The 20,572-nt window shown below is 38.6% G+C and overlaps 1 protein-coding gene across 1 annotated transcript; it reads left to right on the top strand.

The window, feature by feature from the left end:
* The first annotated feature begins 6,463 nt into the window (after positions 1 to 6,463).
* LOC109183851 (ubiquitin-conjugating enzyme E2 27) lies at positions 6,464 to 11,319 on the top strand. Its single transcript, XM_019333906.1, has 5 exons — positions 6,464 to 6,921; positions 7,541 to 7,589; positions 9,476 to 9,635; positions 9,807 to 9,893; positions 10,678 to 11,319. Exons 1-5 carry the CDS (start codon positions 6,744 to 6,746, stop codon positions 10,786 to 10,788), a joined length of 585 nt encoding a protein of 194 aa, XP_019189451.1. The 5' UTR covers positions 6,464 to 6,743; the 3' UTR covers positions 10,789 to 11,319.
* The last annotated feature ends 9,253 nt before the right edge of the window (positions 11,320 to 20,572 follow it).

Here is a 20,572-nt window from a genome sequence, read left to right as displayed (position 1 = left end):
TTGTTTTAGGCCTTGTATTTGCTTTGAGTCTGTTCCTGCCACCAGAATGTCATCCACATATATAAGTAAAGCTATGAATGAGTTGTCCACAGCTTTGGTAAAAAGAGAGGGATCAGCAGAGGATTGTTGAAAACCATCAGATTGTAGGCCTTTGTTAGCTTGGCATTCCATTGCCTACTAGCCTGTTTCAAACCATATAAGGACCTCTTTAGTTTGCAGACTTGATCAGGTGTGTCACTCTCAAATCCTGTGGGCAACACCATATAGACTTTCTCATCAAGATCACCATGCAAGAAAGCATTATTGATATCAAGTTGTTGAATGTCCCATACCTTGATAACTGCCAAAGCTAGAAAAGTCTTGATAGTAGTCATCCTAGCTATAGGAGAGAAAGTGTCAATATAATCCACTCCAAACTGTTGAGTGTAGCCTTTTGCAACCAACCTTGCCTTATGCCTCTCTATTGATCCATCTGATCTGTGTTTCACCTTGTAAACCCACCTGCAACCAATTGGTGATTTCCTAGTGGGCAGGTTTGTAAGAGTCCATGTGTCATTCTGAATTAGGGCCTCTATCTCAGCTTGCATAGCCTTCCTCCATGCCTCATGTTGTACTGCTTCATGGTAGGACTGTGGCTCATGTACAGATGTAATAGAAGAAACACAGAACTTGTGAGCATAAGACAACTTGTAATAGGAAATATAATTCTGTATGGGATGAGGAGAGATCCTCAAAACAGAATTATGACAGTAGTAATCATGTAATCTGGAAGGGATATTCTTAGGCCTTGATGACCTTCTAGGCTGTGTTTGATGCTGATCAGCAATTATCTCACTACTGGTGGTATGATCAAGAGTTTCAGATTCAGAATCTTGATAATCCTGGAGGTTGTGCTCAATATTTGGTCCAGCAGAGGTAGCCATTGCTTCATCATCATTATCATATGCAATGTCATTAATGTGGTCAATCTCAAGATTGATCATGATATTGTCTTGCTCATAGTTGCTGTTAGGACACTTCTCAGACTCAGTGTTGAAGTCATCCTCAATGGAAACAGGAACTAAGGGAAGTGAAGGACTAATGGCTTCATTTGCTGTATGTTCAGGCACAAAAGTTGGACTTTGGTCTTTAAAAGGAAACACTTGCTCATAGAACTTAACATCTCTTGAAATAAAAACAGCTTGAGTGTCAAGGTCATAAAAGATATACCCCTTCACATTAGCTGGATATCCCAAGAAGACACACTTTCTTGCCCTTGATTCCATCTTGTTTCTGCCCTGTGAGGGAGTAGCACCAAAACACAGGCAACCAAAAGTCCTGAGTTGCCCATAATCCACAGCCTTGTTGTGTAAGATTTCAAAGGGAGTCTTCCCATTAACAACATCAGAAGGTAACCTGTTAATGAGATAGGATGCATGTAGCACACAGTGACCCCAAAAATTCATAGGTAAGGCTGATTGAAACCTCAAGGATCTAGCTACATTCAATATGTGTTGGTGTTTCCTTTCTGCCACTCCATTCTGTTGTGGAGTATACACACAGGATCTTTGATGAATTATGCCTTTTTCATTAAGAAAAGTTCTCATTGAGAACTCAGTACCATTATCAGTCCTTATGGTTTTAATTTTGGCTGAAAAATGAGTACAAACATAATTGTAAAAGTCTTGAAATATAATCCTGACTTCTGATTTACTTGTCATCATATGCAACCAAGTAAACCTGCTATGGTCATCCACAATGGTTAAAAAATGGTGTTCTCCTTTGAGAGATGCCACAGCAAAAGGACCCCAGACATCCATGTGGATTAGGTCAAAACAGTGCTCAGACCTGGACATGCTAGTTGGAAAAGGAGATCTTCTGTGCTTAGCAAAATGACAGGCATCACAGATTAAATTGTCACATTTCTGAGAAGTATGTTTTATTCCATTCAAAACAGAAATCTTATTGATAGGATAATGGCCCAATCTATTATGCCATACTTCTAAAGACAAGGAATTACACTGAAACTCATTCAGAGTAGGGGAATGAGTTTTCTTCTTAACAGGAGGATCACTGACCAAGTATAATCCATCTCTTTGCCTAGCAAAACCATCCATTGTTCCAAGATGATGAGCCTGAATAGCACAAGAATCAGCTTCTAGAACCAATCTACAGCCTGACTGTTTGGTCAATTTACTTGCAGAGATAATATTGAAGGTAAAAGATGGAATGTGTAACACATTTGTCAACAGGATATTCTGATTAAGCCTTATCTGTCCCATGTGAGTAACACTCACAATCTCTCCATTAGGTAGTTTAACAGATATTCCCTGAACCCTCTCACATGCATCAAAGTAATCTATTGAGCAGGTAATATGGTCTGTGGCACCTGAGTCCACTATCCAATAATCATATGTATTCACTACAACATTAAGAGAGGGATTAAGAGTAGTTCTACCTTCACTGGGAGCCTCCATTGAGTCTTTAAAGCTAGGTTTGACTCCTGAACCAGCAATAGTCACAACAGCATTGCTAGAAGATTGATTTCCTTTATTTTGATTCTGCAAAAGAAGGAAAAACTTTTGAAATTGATCAGCAGAAATCCCTATATCACCTGCTTGGTTTACAGCTGCATTTGAAGAGTGTTGTATGTCCTGAACTTGTTTATTCTTGGACTTATAACCTGCAACCCACCCTGGGGGATAACCATGCTTTTTATAGCATTTCTCAATTGTATGCCCAAGCATGCCACAGAAGGTACATTTTGGAACATTCTTCCCTCCATTGCCTGTGAATTTCTTTCTGTTATTGGATGTTGCCACTGCTAATAGTGAATGTTCCTCTGCAGTTTGAGTCTGATCATTATAAACTGCATTAGATTGGATTAAGTCATTGCACTTCTGATTAATAGAGCCTTTGATCTTCCTTTCAACTTTCAAGGTCATGTTGAGAACCTTCTCCATTTCTGGAATTGGATCCATAACCAACACTCCAGACTTAATGGTTTCATAATCCTCATTCAGACCTTCTAGGAATCGGATCACATAATCCTCTTCTCTTTGCTTCTGCATTCTACTCATTAGAGTACAGGAGCACTTAGGCATACATTCACACATCAATAGGGGCCTTAGAACATTCATCTGCTGCCAAAGAGTATTGCTCTTGGTAAAATATTCATTCACTGTCATACTACCTTGAACACTTCTGAAGATTTGATTCTGAACTTCAGAGATCTTGTGTGAATCAGATTGTGAATATCGCTTCTGTAATGCACTCAATATATCCGAGGCTTTATCGAAGTACATTACACTCTCTGCTATGTTAGGACTGATGGACCTCAAAATCCATGAACTTATGATGCGGTTGCATCTCTTCCACGATCCGATTTTCGGATCATTCTCAGCCGGACTCGGAATGCTCCCAGTCGCAAATTCAAACTTGTTCTTAACCTCCAGGGCGATCCTCATTGATCTACTCCAAGATGAGTAGTTGAGCTCGGTTAATGGAGGCGAAACAAGGCATAGATTCAGATTTTCTGTAATGTGTAAGTACAGCGGATCATCAAAATCATCATTTCGCTGTGTATGATTGGTTGAAGCTGAGGAGACTCCTGCTCCTGCGTGTTCCGATCCATTTCCATTGCCGTCTGCTCCAACTATTACAGCTCTGGCGTAGCTTCTGCGGAGCTCTGATACCATGATGAACTACCTTGGATCATACGAACAACAGGGAGAAGAAGAAAAGAAGAAGCATCGATTGAGATAGGAACTGGAAGAATGGAGAGTTCTGTGTGTGTTATTACATAAGAAGAAGAAGACAAGCAAGCACTATAAAAGGGAGCCAAAAACGGTTATAACTAACTAAGGAAGGGGAAAAGACTAAAAAGCCCTCCTCTGGAAAGCTTGTGTTGTTGCAGCTTGTGTCCACATAGCATGATGCACCACTTCACCATATTCAGCTCGCATCACTTCATCAGTGCTGAACATGAATTTTGTGTATGACTATAGAAGTCAAATCATTAATGATGATGAATGGGACATCACCTATGACACCTTTAAGAACATGAAGGAGTCCACTGAATTGCACTATGTCATGACCTCTACTGGTTCTTACATAGAGAAGTATTGGGATCAAGACTTCAAGAGAAGAGCCAATAGGTGGTGACATGGGATAGTGTTGCAAGCAGTCAATGTGATATGTATGGTAAGTGTGGGGCGTTTGGAATCTGTGATCCTTTGACTTCAAAAAGTTGTAGTTGTTTGAAGGGCTATAGACCCAAGGATGAAATGGAATGGGGCAATGGAAATTGGAGCAGTGGGTGCATCAGAAATACTACTATACACTTCAGTGTCACAGAAAGATGTGTTCTTGAAGTTGCAGAGGGTGAAAGTGCCACCAACATCAGGAAGAAGAAAGCAATAAGAGAAAATGACCCTTGTACCCCTATACTTAATGCCTAACAAACTGATGCTTAATGGAAGGACCAATGCTGGAACAAATCTGATAGTCAATGGTCTATTTCGTCCAAATTAAAAGACGAGGACCAATTTTTGAAAATCGCAATAGTCGTAGGACCATTGGTGGAATTAACTCATCTTAAAAAATATAGACCAAATGATTTCTCAATCCTAACTCATTTGATGCGTCTAGACTCGAGTTCGAGGTCATTTTCAAACCCTCCACTCTCATTATCCATAGCCTCGTCAAATGCTTGTTTCGACATACTAGGTATCTCATTGGACCTATATCGAAATACATCTTCAAAGAATGATGCATTTCTTGATTCAATTATCGTTTTCTTATATTTATCTGCATTATGGGAATTGTACACTAAGAACCAATAACCACTATTGTTATGTGCATAGCAAATAAAAATATAGTCCACCGTTGTAGAATTTATTTTTGTTTTCTTCTTTGTTGGCACCACTATTTTTGAAAGACACCCACACTTTCAATTATTGTTCAGAAAGTCTCCTACATTTTTACAATTTGTAATGGGTCTTATCAAGTTTCGTAGAGGTTACCTTATTTAAAAGGTAATTAGTTGACAAAATAACCTAATCCCACATGTTTTTGGAGCAAACTTGTACTTATAAATATCGCATTCATCATCTCTTTCAATGTGCAACTTTTATGTTCAACAACCATTTGATTGGGGTAAATATGGTGCCATACGCTCACGTATAATACCATTTTGTGTGCAATAATCACAAATTAGTATTTGATACTCATCACATCAAGCACTTCTAACACTGCTTTAATTTTTCAATTAAGTTTGTTTTCCATTTTATTCTTAGAGTATCCACAGTGGTTCTCTCCTTATCTCCCCAATTTGTGGACCCAACTCTTCCACATCACCATATAATTTTTCCTCATATTTTTTCTTTAATCCTTCCCTCTTTTCTTTTCATTTTGTTGTGTCCTACTTCTTCACACTTCTACGTATCATTTATTATTTTATTTACTTTATACCATTAATAAATTTAATTTTATAATTATAATTTCAATTTTTAATTTTAATAAAATAAATTTAAATAATGAAATAAAATATTTTTGAATTAAAAAAAATAAATTTAAAAATTAAAATAAATTGTTGACCTCAACGGTCAAATGATCGTTGAGGTCAAAATTTAAAAATCAACAGGAGCAGCGGTTGTTGTTCCTTTTCTTTTAAATTAATATAGCAGAGGGTGGGGAACAACTTTACGACTGAAAAAGGCGTGTGACAACACGCGCCTTCTCCACACGCTACGCACTCTAGCACATATGCTCTGGAGAGAATAGTCCCTCCGGAGGATGTATCTCCTCTCTATTCCAATCATTTTTTTTCTATTTCTCCCTTTCTTTTTCCTCCATTGAAGATGCCTTTATAGAGAATGAATTTATCAACGACTTTGTCTTTACTCTTAAACCAAATACTATCATGTGCTATCGTTATTTATTATAATAAAATATTAATTACAACAGTATGTTTATATTGATTTAAAATCGCATACATCACTCAGCATCTACATCAGAGGAGAAATAAGGGAGAATTCACTACTTTTGAGGTCAAAATGCCATGGTGGCAGAGAGAGAATCAAGAGAGAGAAGGGGTGGGGAGCATCTGCAAATGTTGGGATATTACTCTGCCCAAGAAAAATAATTAATAATGAAGGATAAAGAACCAATAGAGAAATGACATGCTTATTTTTTATATATATTTTTTTATAAAATCAGTTTTGATTTTTTTTTTCCCTCCCCTCCCACATTATTCTCTTTCCTACTCACTCTTACATTCTCCCCCTAATAACCCCAACTGATAAGGATGCTCTAACTCAAGTGATTCCGACAAATCTAGTCGTAATATATCACTATAGATTAAAATATATTACTCAGTATATATTTTATATGTAAAATAAATAAAAATTGAGTATGTGACATTTGGCGTAACACGCTTCAGCTTTCATTAATTATCATACATTACATGATTCAGAATTAGATTCGTAATCTAAAGACTACCTATAGCCTGGCTGAAATGGGCCTTCCAGTTTCCTAATGGAGTAGAAAGTCCTTTAATTCATTTTGTTTTGTTTTTTTAATTCTCTGCGGTGCGGTGCAGCTCACGATTCTCTCTATCTCTCTTTCCAAAGGTAAAGGCAAACCCAGCGGAGGGCGATAGGGACACTCGAGAGAGCGCGAGAGAGGCGGAGCAGTACTCCTGTGCGGAGGGTTAGGGTATAGTAGAATCGAATTGAGGAGAAACCAGAAGGAAGGACGGAAAAATGGTGGACTTGGGTCGGGTGCAGAAGGAGCTGCAAGAGTGCAACAGAGACGTGCAGGTTTCGGGAATAAAGGTCAGCCCGAGAGGCGACAGTTTGACCCATTTGAGCGGCACCATCCCTGGCCCTATCGGTACACCCTACGAAGGCGGCACTTTCAAGATCGACATAACTCTCCCTGGTATCTTAACCTTTCTGTATCCATTCTGTTTTTTTTTTTCTCTGATAGAAATTATACAATCGGAAGACGACACTGTTTTCTTCGTGATTGAAGTTTGACTTCTTGTTCTAGGGTTTATGATTCTGAACTTATATGTTCATATAATTATGTGTTTCCATGTCTAGTAGTGAAAACTATTCAGTTGGGCACGTGATTGAGTGCATGATGATAATTTTGTTTATTTGTAATTATCCGACTTATATGTTAAATTACCCTCATGTGGGCTTGTTCCTCCACTTCTGACTGCCCGATCATGTGTGTTTTTTTTTGCCTTTGTTATTCCATGAAACAACTAAATCTTGGAATTAAAAAAATAATAATAAAAGTACCAGTTAATTGTGAAGCTTTGCTGATAAGGATTCGTCTACATTTATCTTTAGTGATGGCAGTGCTTCTTGATGTTTTTCTAATTTCTCCTAGAGGATTTGACTTAGAGGGTTATGTAACTTGGATTTATGGATGCCTGAAAATGTAGAACTTTTTAAAATATGGATGGAAATTAAATGGGTGTTTTCAAAAAGTAAATGTGCTTGAGTGTTCTGTTGTCTATTTCTAATTTTCTTTTAAATTTTGTTTACAGATGGATACCCATTTGAGCCACCAAAAATGAAATTTGCCACAAAAGTTTGGTATGATGAAATTTCTTTTGCTTTATTGTCATTTAATTTGCACCTTCCTATTTTGTTGCAAAATCACATCATATCAAATTATGTTGGATACTCGTGATCTCTGAATCTTGAACTTAGGAAAAACGTTCAATTTGATCTTAGAGATGAGCTAAAAATTCAACTCTCTATTCCTTTTCCTGAGCTGAGTTATATTTGGCATCTAATGTTGCCAAGATGATGACTTTGTGATAGCTTTAGCTAGCCTTCATGACAATTTAATGAGGCATCTTTATTTATTAGTGATGCTCATGGAATTTAATGAAACATTCAAATAGGTTGTTTCTCAATAGCACTAAAATAGTCAGTTCTGCTAGAAGGATCTGTTTGTTTGAGCCTATCAGCAAAAAAGTCAAAATACAATTAGTTCTGTTTATAAATGGTGTGTGTATAGTGTATTTACACTGAAGTAGTTTGTACATATACCATGCTCTACAAGCACTCATGATACTTGAACAATGCTATTGCTATATTGATTTGTGTACTTTTACTATTCTTACACTGGTTAGAGGCGATGCCTAAGGAATAATGAATGAATCCAATGTAAAGCTTCCAGCTGGAGTAAAGAAATTTATAATTTCCTTGACGCTGTTCTGAATTAGAAGTGACATCTTGGCCCTGAGAAATGACAATATGCATTTCTTGCCTGAGATTTTAATTGGTAGTTCCTGCTGCTTTGTTCTTATGGTCATACTGATTCATCTTGACAATTGGGCATTGCTTTAGTCTTGATATATGATATTATGATATAAGCTTCTGTTGTGAGTCTAAAACCTGTGTTAATTCTAAAACCATGTATTACCTTTCTCGGCCTATCAGCTGAAGTTCTAATTCTACTATTTGGTCCTATTAGCTTAATAGTATTTGATATTTTGGCCTCAATTTATGGAGGTTGGCAATTAAGCTTTTGAAGGACTACTATATGCACTTTAGTCATTTGATTGCCATAGTCTCAAATGGAAAAAATGATTATAACATTTGTGTCCCTTAATTCTCCAATCTTCATCTAATTTGGGCATCTGTTCATGATTTTAGTATTCCTCAAAGTAAGGTTTTGGTTTCTCCACACCTCACCCAGTCATGGGAAGGCTTGGCTGCATGTCCTCTTATTGTACTTTTTTCTTTTGGTGTTTACTAAATTATTCTACTTTAAAAAATTAAGTGTTGATTTTGTGGTTCCTCTGTATTGTCGCAATGACAACTCTACTGTTTCATATTTTCATGTTATCAGTTTGTTTCCATGTTGGAAACATGAAGAGAGTAAATTTGATTTTGTGGCCTGCGAGTTGAGGTCTTGCCGCTCTCTGTTCAAACAGGACTCATTGTTTCTGCAATTTTCTTTTTGATTGAACTCTAAAGGTTTGATCAAAAAGGTTTAAGGGGGTCTGGACTTCATCTGTTGAGCCGATGGGAGCTGCCTGTACAGTCATGTCTAATTTCTTTCCCTTGTCATATTTATAATCTCCTGTCTTAATGTGTCTCTGCTCTACCTTTATGGACCTCAAGTCAAGAAACACTTTTGGTGTTAATAATCTATTGACATAAAATAGTCAACTTTGCCGTGCGCGCTTTGTTTTTGGTATGGAAAACAGGGACTGACAAGCAACAGACGTCAAATGTATTTGACAGCATCTCTGTTTCTAACTCAAACGTATTTTCTTCTTGGTTATTCATGTATTACTGAATAAAATATAGTTGCTTGCTATTAAGTTATTCGGGTTCATGGCAAATTATTATTTTTTATTTCATCTTAACATATGATAGTGAAGATGTTCTCCACAAGTGACTTTTCAGAAGTAATTTATTCTATGAATGTTTCTGTGCAATTATGCATTGATTGCCATTTGAAGGCACCCTAATATAAGCAGTCAAAGTGGTGCGATATGCCTCGATATCCTGAAAGACCAGTGGAGCCCAGCACTTACTCTGAAGACAGCTCTCCTTTCTATACAAGCACTGCTCTCTGCTCCTGAACCAGATGATCCACAAGATGCAGTGGTAGCACAACAGGTGACTAATAGAGCCAGTTGTATACCTTGTTTATTTCATTATATAGAGGCTGATTTTTATTATAGTTGGTTACTTTCTAGAAAGTAGAATTATATTTTATTGATATTGCAGTTATCATCTACAAAATATCTCCTTTGTTAGCTGCTGATCCTTGGTCTTGTGCATGTGCAGTATCTCAGAGAGTACCAGACCTTTCTTGGCACAGCTCGGTACTGGACAGAAGCTTTTGCCAAACCATCTCTCGGTGTTGATGAAAAGGTAAGTGTGGGGTGATTATTCACCATTCTTGCCTGATGTTTTTATATACCCTTATCGTTATCGTTATATATTGAGTATATAATTTTTGTACACTTCTCAGAAAGACCACTGGGATTTTATCCATATGAATTTTTTTATTTTTCCCATACTACTACATCACTGGGATTTTATACATATGAATTTTTTTATTTTTCCCATAACTACTACATCACTTCCACATTTCGTTGAGCATATATAATATATAAATAAATATAAATTCGCAATCCAACTATCAGTTTAGTCTTTTAGTTGAGATGGAGCATATGCCCCAATTTAGAATCGGAGCCAACCCCATGTCGAAGGTAATGGGTTTGGTCCACGTGTTGCTTGGAACCCATCCAAAATAACCCGCTCGCACACGTGAGGGGGTGTGTTGAGCATATATTCCTCTTCTATATTTCTCCAGCTATGTACTCAACTAACCAGATATAAATATAAATGTGCAATCCAACTATCAGTTTAGATTTTTAATTGAGATGAAATACATGCTTCAATTCATTTGGGTGGCAAGTATTATTTTTTCCATATTTAGTGAATGGCATCTTCCGGGGGCATATTTAGTCCTTTTGACCAAATATATTTGGTAGAAACCAGCTGAAATGTGTCATATTTCGAATTCAGAACTATACCAGCTTGAACACCTGATGCTTTTGGGGAGAAAATAAGTGTATGATGATTCTGAAGTGGAAATAATTGTATAACAATTGGAGGAAACAGAGTTGAAGTGGTTGGTTGATTTTGACAGGTACAGAAACTTGTGGAGATGGGTTTCCCTGAAGCGCAGGTGAGGAGTACACTGGAACTTGTTGGCTGGGATGAAAATGCTGCTCTTGAAAGGCTTTGCTCCTCCGCCTAGTGCCAGCTGCAACATTTGTTTTTGACGAGGGTGATGATGATGATTCTATGCTTTCCTGGGATGCCCCGAATATGATCCATCCAATCGATCATCTATGAAATTGATAAGTAACAAAAAAAAAAAAAAAAACTTGAATATTGTAATTTAGTTTTTAACTTTTTGGTGTTTTTAGTCAACTGGTGTTGATCTGTCGGAGTAGGCTGATGATTCCATGTCTTCATCAATATCATAATTGAAGAAACTGCTCGATCAGAATTAAGGTTGCTCACTAGTCTTTTCTCCTATAGTGAATATGCCCAATATTTTCAGCCTTTTTTTATTTTTTTTTTATTTTAATATTTCACCCTACCTATAGTTTTAGCGTTGGGGTCATTTTTAGTGGCAAAGATGTTGAGGCCAAGGTCCTATCACTCGGGGAGGGTTTCAAACCTTTCTAGAATCCGTTCAGTCTCAATAAGATGATTTTGTTGCAAGTACTGTAATTGGTTACTTTGAAATATAAATTGTAAATGAACATTTGATGGTGGTGTATTTTGGCAATTTATATCGTGCACTAGGGTGAACATTGTATTTTGGCAATTTATATTGTACACCAGGGCATACATTGCATTGTGTGTTCTGGTGCAAAAGTAAAACGACGTCGTTTTATACTTTTTTTTTTGGAAATTTTATTTTTGTGTTTGCTGTTAACTTCTTAAAAAAAATCTCATGTTTCGAATGTACATAATTGTATAATAATAGAATATACATAATTGTATAATAAAATACACATACTCTTTTTTGAAAAGATAATACACATAAATTCTTAACATAATAAACATAAATTTTGAACTCTTAAAAAAATCTCATGTTTCGAATGTTCATAATTGTGTAAAAGAATATAGAGTTAATACCCATTTTAGTCCTCAGAGTATTACTTAATACTTGATTTAATCCCAGACTATTAAAAGTATCCACCCAATTAGGGCTAATTATTGTATGGACCATGGTCCACACAACTTGTGTGGAACATGAATATAGGGTACATTTTTAATATATTAAAGGTATATTATTTGTGTACTGAAGGTACATTATTTGAACCAAGTGGCTTATGGTTCACTGGTACCCGGTTGTTCCCCTAAATGTGAGGTGAAATGTTTGAACCTCACTTAGGATAAGTAGTGTGTATATAGGATATCTCCATTTTTATAATAATAAAAAAAAAGGTACATTATTTGAAAGTCCCCTTTTTTATAATAATAATAATAAAAAAAAAGTACATTATTTGATAGTATATATAAAATAATGTACTTTTAGTATATTAAAAATGTACTTTTTATTTATGGTCCACACAATTATATGACCATGGTCTATGCAATAATGATTGCCCAATTAAGTCATCTGTTATAATTGTCATCTATCCACGATTATTTTGAGTGCAAAGAAGTCATTTTGAGGACATAGCCCGTTAGTGGCATTAAAAATCCCCAAAATTTCTAAGGCATCCCTCCGGCTAGTAGTGGTCCCATCTTCCGCACGCGTCTCGCTGATATCCCCGCCAGTCGAATCGTAGAAACTCAGTAAACATGAGCCACCCGCCATGAGCATCGAGCCGATTGGTTAAACTTACGGCGAGAGCATTCTATGACGATTTTGCGACGAAAGATGATCAGCCCAATTCTTGGAAGCGATAATCGAGGAATTGCTGTTGTGATTCTAGATGCCCTCACAAGGTGCGCATGGGTGAGGGAAAAAGAGTTGAAGCTGCGGGCGTACAAAACAACTTGGAAGAACACTAGGATCGGATTTTTTGAAGAAGAAAAACTTATCACGCCGGATAATAGGAAAGAGTCATCAAAAGGTGCAAAAGTATATAATGCTGCATGCTGTTGCTGTTGATGGCCAGCATACTTGCAAAGAAGGGGAGGAAAGAGACCAAGGTTGAAGTTGCTTTCTCTGGTCATGAATAAAAAGGAGACAATACTTAATCTGAGGGTTAGTTCATCTTCGCCCATGAAATTAAAGTTTTGCCTCCATGGATGATAAAGCAAGGACTGAACCTCACAAAAGACCAGCGCGAGGAGGTTGTCAAGCAAGAGAAGATGGATGGTACTTCAGCTCCAATGGGTTTATCTGATGACAAGAAGTCCCAGGCTGGTAATTAAAGAGGGTGAAGGTGAAGAATATTCAGGACGAATATGAAAGGACGTTTTTGTCCCACAAAATAACTGTAAATTGATGGCAATTGTAACGGAAGACTAAATTGGGAACTGCTTTAAAAGTTAGAGGACTAAATTGTGTACTTTTAATAGTTTGGGACTAAATCAAGTATTACGTAATAGTCAGAGGACCAAAATGGGTATTAACTCAAGAATGTACATAATTGTATAAAAGAATATACATAATTGTATAACAGAATGTACATAATTATATAAGTATATAACATAATACATATACACTTTGTCGCGTCAACTCCCAACTTAACAAAACAACGTCATTTTAGGAGGACGAGGCGCATATTGTTATGTACGCTGTAGTGCACGGTATAACGATTGGTGTATTTTATGGTGGTATAATCGTACTGAGAAAGAAATAATATCCAGTGTCATATTTTCCCTATTATGTAATGTTGAAGGTATAGATGTGGAGAGGCCGGTTAGAAAGTATGGCCATCATCCTTTTATTCAACCTTCCACCACCGTTGTGCCCCGAGCTGAGGAAGGTTATTTTTTCTACAAATTTGATGGTGAGTTACATATAGGGATGTCAATTAGGTTAGTCCGTTTGGTTTCAAATTAATTTTATCAAACTTATCGATTCTAACTAATGGATTTATTTTTTAATTTTTTGGTTGAGCTGATCCTAACACAAAACTTCGAACTGTTGGCGGGTTGAACCCTTTAATTCAGCGGTTAAAAGGAATAATTATATAACAACTAAAATGCCTCTTTCTATACCTACAAGGTACAATCAACACATGTTCTTGTTATAATGTTTTACATACTATCATCCACAACAAGTATCTAGAAAAACAATACTATGGGGTGTTTGGTAAATACTTCCTATGTCCCATTTTATCTTACTCATTATTCATTGATCAAATCAACTCTTTTTTCTTTGTTTATTTCTATTAGGGCATCACATTTTGGAACAGTAAAATTCCTTTGAATTAAATAAGGACAAATGGAAAAGCAAGATTTTGTGAAAATTTTCTTCCTACAAAAAAAAGGGACTTTGGTAGTGGGGTGGGTTCCCCAACAAAGTGGAGAGTTGCGCCTCACGATGCGTGAGGCGCAACTCTCATGCCCAGGCTGGCGCGTGCAGTGCACGCGCCCGCTTGGGCGCGTAAATATATATATTTTTGTTTTTATTTTGAAATTTTAGTTTTTTTTTTCCTCCCTTCCCATTTTCTCTTTTCTAATCACACCTGTAAAATCTCCTCAAAATCTTACACTATTGAGGATGCCCTTAACATTTTCTTATAATTTTTAAATTTGATTTTTTTTGTGTCTAATAGTACTTTTGATATAGTTTCTAAATATATAAATTTTACCTACTAATTCTAAAATTAATATTATAAAAAATTAAATTGTAAATAACTTCAGTCAAGCCTGGTTGACCGAACCCAACACATAAAATGGAACAGAGGGAGTAGATGTTAGCTGATCGGGTTTAGTGGGTTTGACTAGTTGATAGCATTAGCTGATTGTAGAACGATGTTTGGTAAATTAGCTGATTGGGTTAGTAGGTTTGACTAGCTGATAGCATTAGCTGATTGTAGAGAGAGTTTGGTAAATTAGCTGATTAGGTTAGTGGGTTTGACTAGTTGATAACATTAGCTGATTGTAAAAAGATGCTTGGTAAATTAGCTGATGGCTGATTATATACAAAATAACTTTCTCAAAATGCTGATCGGAAAAGCCGCTTTTAAAATTTTACTTCGTAGTATTTTGGAACAATAAGATGTTATAAAAAACAAATTAATCAAACATTCTTATTAGTTGTTTAACCAAATCAAACAACTAATAATGATCAAACAAGCCAAAATTAACTGATAGGCTAACTATTTTACTATTTTCGTCCTATAGTAAACATTAATTGGTGAATTTTTTAACCCAACAAGATAGCTCAAGTGGCAAATGAGCTCAGTGGACCTGAATTATTAAACGGACAAAGAAAGATTTGGACCACAATGTGTGGTTAAAAAAAATTGCTGAATTTTTTTCTTTTCTTTTCTTCCGCAATATCAACACTAATGCTGACACATTTTTGGAATCTCATTCTACATTTTTTTTGGCAGTTGAGTGTGCAAGCTAGGCTCTCTTCACGACTTCACTCTATTTTCAAAATATGTAATTGATGCTCTTAAAGAAAATGTAAAAAATCCTTTTTGTGAATAATATTCTCTCCACATGTTGTCATGTTATTTATTGCTTAAAGGGAAAGAAATTAAGAATTAATACGGAGTAATAAATTATATTAAGAAGTAAAGGGTAAAAGATTAGAAAAATTTAGAGATAATTGTATATAATTCTTCATTTACTAAGAAAGTCTAAAAACATGAAGAGAATTGAAATATCGAACTCATGAATATCTATATACAAAAATTATATTTTACTTAATCATTTGGTCACTTCTTCGGAGAACAAATTTAAATAAATAAGGAGTTAATTAAAAATTAACTTTAAATTATATATATATATATATATATATATATTTTGAAAGCTACTAGTTCTATTACATTGTAGTATCTGTTCATATACTTTCTCAACCTACTGAAACACGAAGAACCAATAACGCCTCCACTGAGGCTTGAACTCATAATCTTCCAATTGGAAGTCCAACTCGGATACCATTAGACCACATAGTCCTGGTACCTTTAAATTATATATAATTATTAATTAATTATTAAAACTCTATTTGATTGAGCTTATAACTTATTTCAAACTATAAATAAACTATTGGTAAAATATAGGGAGTTTAAATAAGAAAAAATTATAATTTATGCCCCTCACAAATATGCTAATTATCAATATCACTTCTTAATTATTAGTAGTGTAAATGTTGTACCTCAATTTTTAAAACGTGACATATATTGTTCATCCCTTAATAGGAAGAGGGAGAAACATTGTTATCGACGGAAGGAGAACAAACGAAGAAAGAAAAATGAAGGAAAAAAACGCGGTCTTCGAATAGGGAAAATGACGGGTAACCACATTTATATCACTAATAATTCAGGGAATGGACAATATATGTCACATTTTGAAAATTGAGGGGCAAAATTTGCACCACTGATAACTCAAGGGTGACATTGATAATTGACATATTTGTGATGGGCATAAATTTCAATTTTTTTTAAAAAATAATAACTTATTTGGAAATGATATCCAAAATAGCGTTTCAAAATAAGCTCTTGTTTTTTTAAATATATTTATTAATTTACAAAAATGACATCATATATCCTTCATTTATCAAAATTCTAATAGTTTAATTTATTGTCTTTTTACACTTATCAATTAATTGAACAATTAATTTTAATAATTTCAATTAATTAGTTTATTAATTATCTACTAACTTTTCAGCTAGGCATGCCAAGCATAAATCATGTGAAATAAAAGTTTATAAGTAATCGTTAATGGTAGACATGACATGTGCACTTTGAATTTGGAGTTCTACTACATAAACTTTCAAATCTTACTTTCTAAGGGTCCGTTTGGAAAGCAGGAAAATGACTTTTGGAAAATGTTTTTTGGAAAATTAGTCATTTTTCGGAAAATATTTTCCTTTCTAGTGTTTGGCTGCATAACAGAAAACTGTCTTTATGTGTTTGGTTCATTTTCCAAAAAATGACTTGAATTGTATAATTAAATATTTTAATTATTTGTTTAATTAAAATTTAGTTATTTAATTTAATTATAATTTAGTCTCACTTCAAATTTCGCCTTTCTCAGTCTTCTTCTTCGTTTCCGCCACTGCCCACCGCCCATGGATTAATCAACAGAACAATTTCTATGCTCCCATTTAAAAACACTCAAGAAAACAAATTCTTTCCCCAGATTTGATTTCCCAATAGAAAACAAACTCTTTCACCAACAAATTTGCATCAATATCCAAAGACTCATGCTTGACTGGCGAATCCAACAAATTGACTGGCGAATCCGACGACGACGATTCCTCGTTTTCTTCTCTTCACTGCAAATTCGTGGGGAAGTCTGGGGGGTGGGGGGGGGGGGGGATTTCTCCTTACATTCTCAAGTGGAACGAGGGGTTGATGAGGTCTTCTCTTCACTGCAACGCAGTTCGCCGACGACGTGAGGAGAGGGCAGAGAGAATACGCGTGAGGAGATGGCAGAGAGAAGAGGTAGAGAGAAGAGGCATGAGGACTAAGGAGAGGACAGAGAAGAGGCGTGAGGTCAGGGTTTAGAACTTGGAAAATGACTTCCTCCAAAAAAAAAGGGGAAGTCATTTTCCGGAAGAATGGAGTGATTTTCCATTGACCCACTAGTGATTTTTCTTTGACTTCCATTTTCCATGCCTAGCCAAACACTAAAAACCCGGAAAATGATTTTCTGGGTTTCCAAACACACCCTAAATGTAGTGGGCATTAATAATTACTTTTTTATTGTGAATCTCAATACAAATATCTTCATTAATTTTTTTTTATATAAAAGTAAAAAATAAAAATACACATAATATTTTCCTTCAATTTCAGCCAAATAGGTGGTGGCTATGAATTGGGTGGCAGCTGGTAGCACTACTAATTAACTTCAATTTCAGCCAAATAGGTGGTGGCTATGAATTGGGTGGCAGCTGGTAGCACTACTAATTAAGTATAGTTGCGCCATCTATCTTCAATTGAATTGAATTGGTAGATAGGGGCCAACTGGCATGGGTGTGTGGAGTATGGACATCCTCCCCTCTATCTCATCTTTTGACTTTAGCCTTTCCCTCACCACTTGTACAAAGCTTTGATAACAAACTCAAAATTCTAAAAGAATAAATTTTACTTTTAGTTTCCAACTATTATACATAAATCACATTTGATTTTTGACTATTAATTTTTTTTAATTAAGTGCATACATATGTAATTTGTATCACATTTGATCATGCAGTCTAATTTTTCGGCCAACTATTATCAAAAGAAGCAAATGCAGTGCTCCTTTAGGAAGGAGCGCAATAGAAGCAAATGTAGTGCTCCTTCCGGAAGGAGCACTTTCAACAATAGTTGACTGAGGAATTGAACAGCATGACTAAATGTGATACAAATTATATAGTCATTGATGGGGATATACACCGGACATACGGAGCGCCCTACCGACCTGACCACCCGACCAGGTGGCCCGGTCAAAGAGCGACCAGAAGTCTCGCCCGGTCACCCGGTCGTACTCTTATCCAGGCGCCATGCAGAGGGCCCTGGGACGGGAGACCGGAGACTGGGGCGTGGGACCGGTAAGAGGGAAGCTCTATCAGTAGCAGAAGCCTCGCGACACGTGTACGGCTGCATGTCTGCCGCCTCTCCGCCCGGTGCATGTGCGCCACGCGGCCGACATGCCGGAAGACCGGATGCGATTCCCCGTGACCCTTATAAATACTGCATTAAATGCTAGTGTGAGGGACTTTTGGATATTTGTACAAGCTAGGCTAGAGAGGTTCCCGGTCATCTTTCACGATCGAACCTCCTTGAACCCTTTGTATTCGTTTCTATATCAATATATCTTCCAAATACGTTTCATTTATCCGTATCATTTGGCGCCGTCTGTGGGGATTCGTCCTCGGCCGCATAGTCCCGACCGGACACGTTCTGGCTATCCGATGAGTTGGCGGTACACTCGAAAGTGTCCGTCGACGCTTTTGGTCGAGCCCGGGTCCGTCCCGGCCTCGATGAGTTGGCGGTACACTCGAAAGTATCTGTCGACGCTTTTAGTCGAGCCCGGGTCCGTCCCGGCCTCGATGAGTTGGCGGTACACTCGAAAGTATCCGTCGACGCTTTTAGTCGAGCCCGGGTCCGTCCCGGCCTCGATGAGTTGGCGGTACACTCGAAAGTGTCCGTCGACGCTTTTGGTCGAGCCCGGGTCCGTCCCGGCCACGATGAGTTGGCGGTACACTCGAAAGTGTCCGTCGACGCTTTTGGTCGAGCCCGGGTCCGTCCAGGCCTCGATGAGTTGGCGGTACACTCGAAAGTGTCCGTCGACGCTTTTGGTCGAGCCCGGGTCCGTCCCGGCCTCGATGAGTTGGCGGTACACTCGAAAGTATCTGTCGACGCTTTTGGTCGAGCCCGGGTCCGTCCCGGCCTCGATGAGTTGGCGGTACACTCGAAAGTGTTCGTCGACGCTTTTGGTCGAGCCCGGGTCTGTCCCGGCCTCGATGAGTTGGCGGTACACTCGAAAGTATCTGTCGACGCTTTTAGTCGAGCCCGGGTCCGTCCCGGCCTCGATGAGTTGGCGGTACACTCGAAAGTATCCGTCGACGCTTTTAGTCGAGCCCGGGTCCGTCCCGGCCTCGATGAGTTGGCGGTACACTCGAAAGTGTCCGTCGACGCTTTTGGTCGAGCCCGGGTCCGTCCCGGCCTCGATGAGTTGGCGGTACACTCGAAAGTATCTGTCGACGCTTTTAGTCGAGCCCGGGTCCGTCCCGGCCTCGATGAGTTGGCGGTACACTCGAAAGTATCCGTCGACGCTTTTAGTCGAGCCCGGGTCCGTCCCGGCCTCGATGAGTTGGCGGTACACTCGAAAGTGTCCGTTGACGTTTTTGGTCGAGCCCGGGTCCGTCTCGGCCTCGATGAGTTGGCGGTACACTCGAAAGTATCCGTCGACGCTTTTAGTCGCGCCCGGGTCCGCCCCGGCCTCGATGAGTTGGCGGTACACCCGAAAGTGTCCGTTGACGCTGTTGGTCGAGCCCGGGTCCGTCCCGGCCTCGATGAGTTGGCGGTACACTCGAAAGTCTCCGTCGAAACCCTCGTTCGAGCCCGGATCCGTCCTGGCCTCCCTGAGACCCTTGCCCGAGCCCGGGTCCGTCCCGGCCTCTACGAGTTGGGGGTAACACTAGGGGCAGGGAAGCGAGTGAAGCAGAAAAACCGTTAACGCAAAAATCATTAATTTGAGAAAGTGTTTGCCCGACACAAAGGGGTCGGGCTCCCTTAAGGCGAACCGCCGGTTAAAAAAAAAAAAAAAAAAAAAAAAATCTTTCGGCCCGGCACAAGTACGGGGCCGGGCTCCCGTTCTAGAAGTCTACGCCTCGGGAGGAACCTGTGAGAGCAGCTCGTCGGAAGGAGGCTGAACGGCGGCTGGGGGGCTGTCAAACGGCTCAGGACCTGGGTCGGGTACTTCAGCGGGTAAGACCCCTAGGACCAAGGCCAGGTCGTCATCATCGAGCGACTGGGCTAGGGCGTCCCGGTCCTCCTTCTGGGCCCGGCGTTGCCCGGAGCTGAAGGCCCATTTGGCCAGTGTCCAGGCCAGCTCCTCACCGACCGGGTTCTTCAAAAACTGGCGAAAGAACGCCTCCCCTTCGGCCCGATCGCGGCACACCCGAGTCGCGAGTCCTTCCGGGCTATCCAGCAGCTTTTGAGCCTCCGCCGCCCGGTTCTCCGCCTTAGCCAGCCGGTCGTTGGCAACCCGGAGTTTCTTCCGTGCGTCCTTGGCGTCCCTCTCGTGGCGATCGGCGGCCTTCTGAAGGGCCTCAGCATCTTCCGTCGCCTTGGCCCGACGAAACAGAGTTACCAGGGTGCGCGTCATCTGCAACAAAGGAACAATAAAGGTTAGCGACCGGTCCCGATGAAAAAATCAGAGGATAAAGGAAAAGACCCGTA

This window comes from Ipomoea nil, unplaced genomic scaffold, assembly GCF_001879475.1.
Source record: "Ipomoea nil cultivar Tokyo-kokei standard unplaced genomic scaffold, Asagao_1.1 scaffold1179, whole genome shotgun sequence".
NCBI classification, from domain to species: Eukaryota; Viridiplantae; Streptophyta; class Magnoliopsida; order Solanales; family Convolvulaceae; genus Ipomoea; species Ipomoea nil.
Note: the sequence above shows the minus strand (reverse complement) of the source record. Positions and strands in the feature narration are given on the sequence as shown.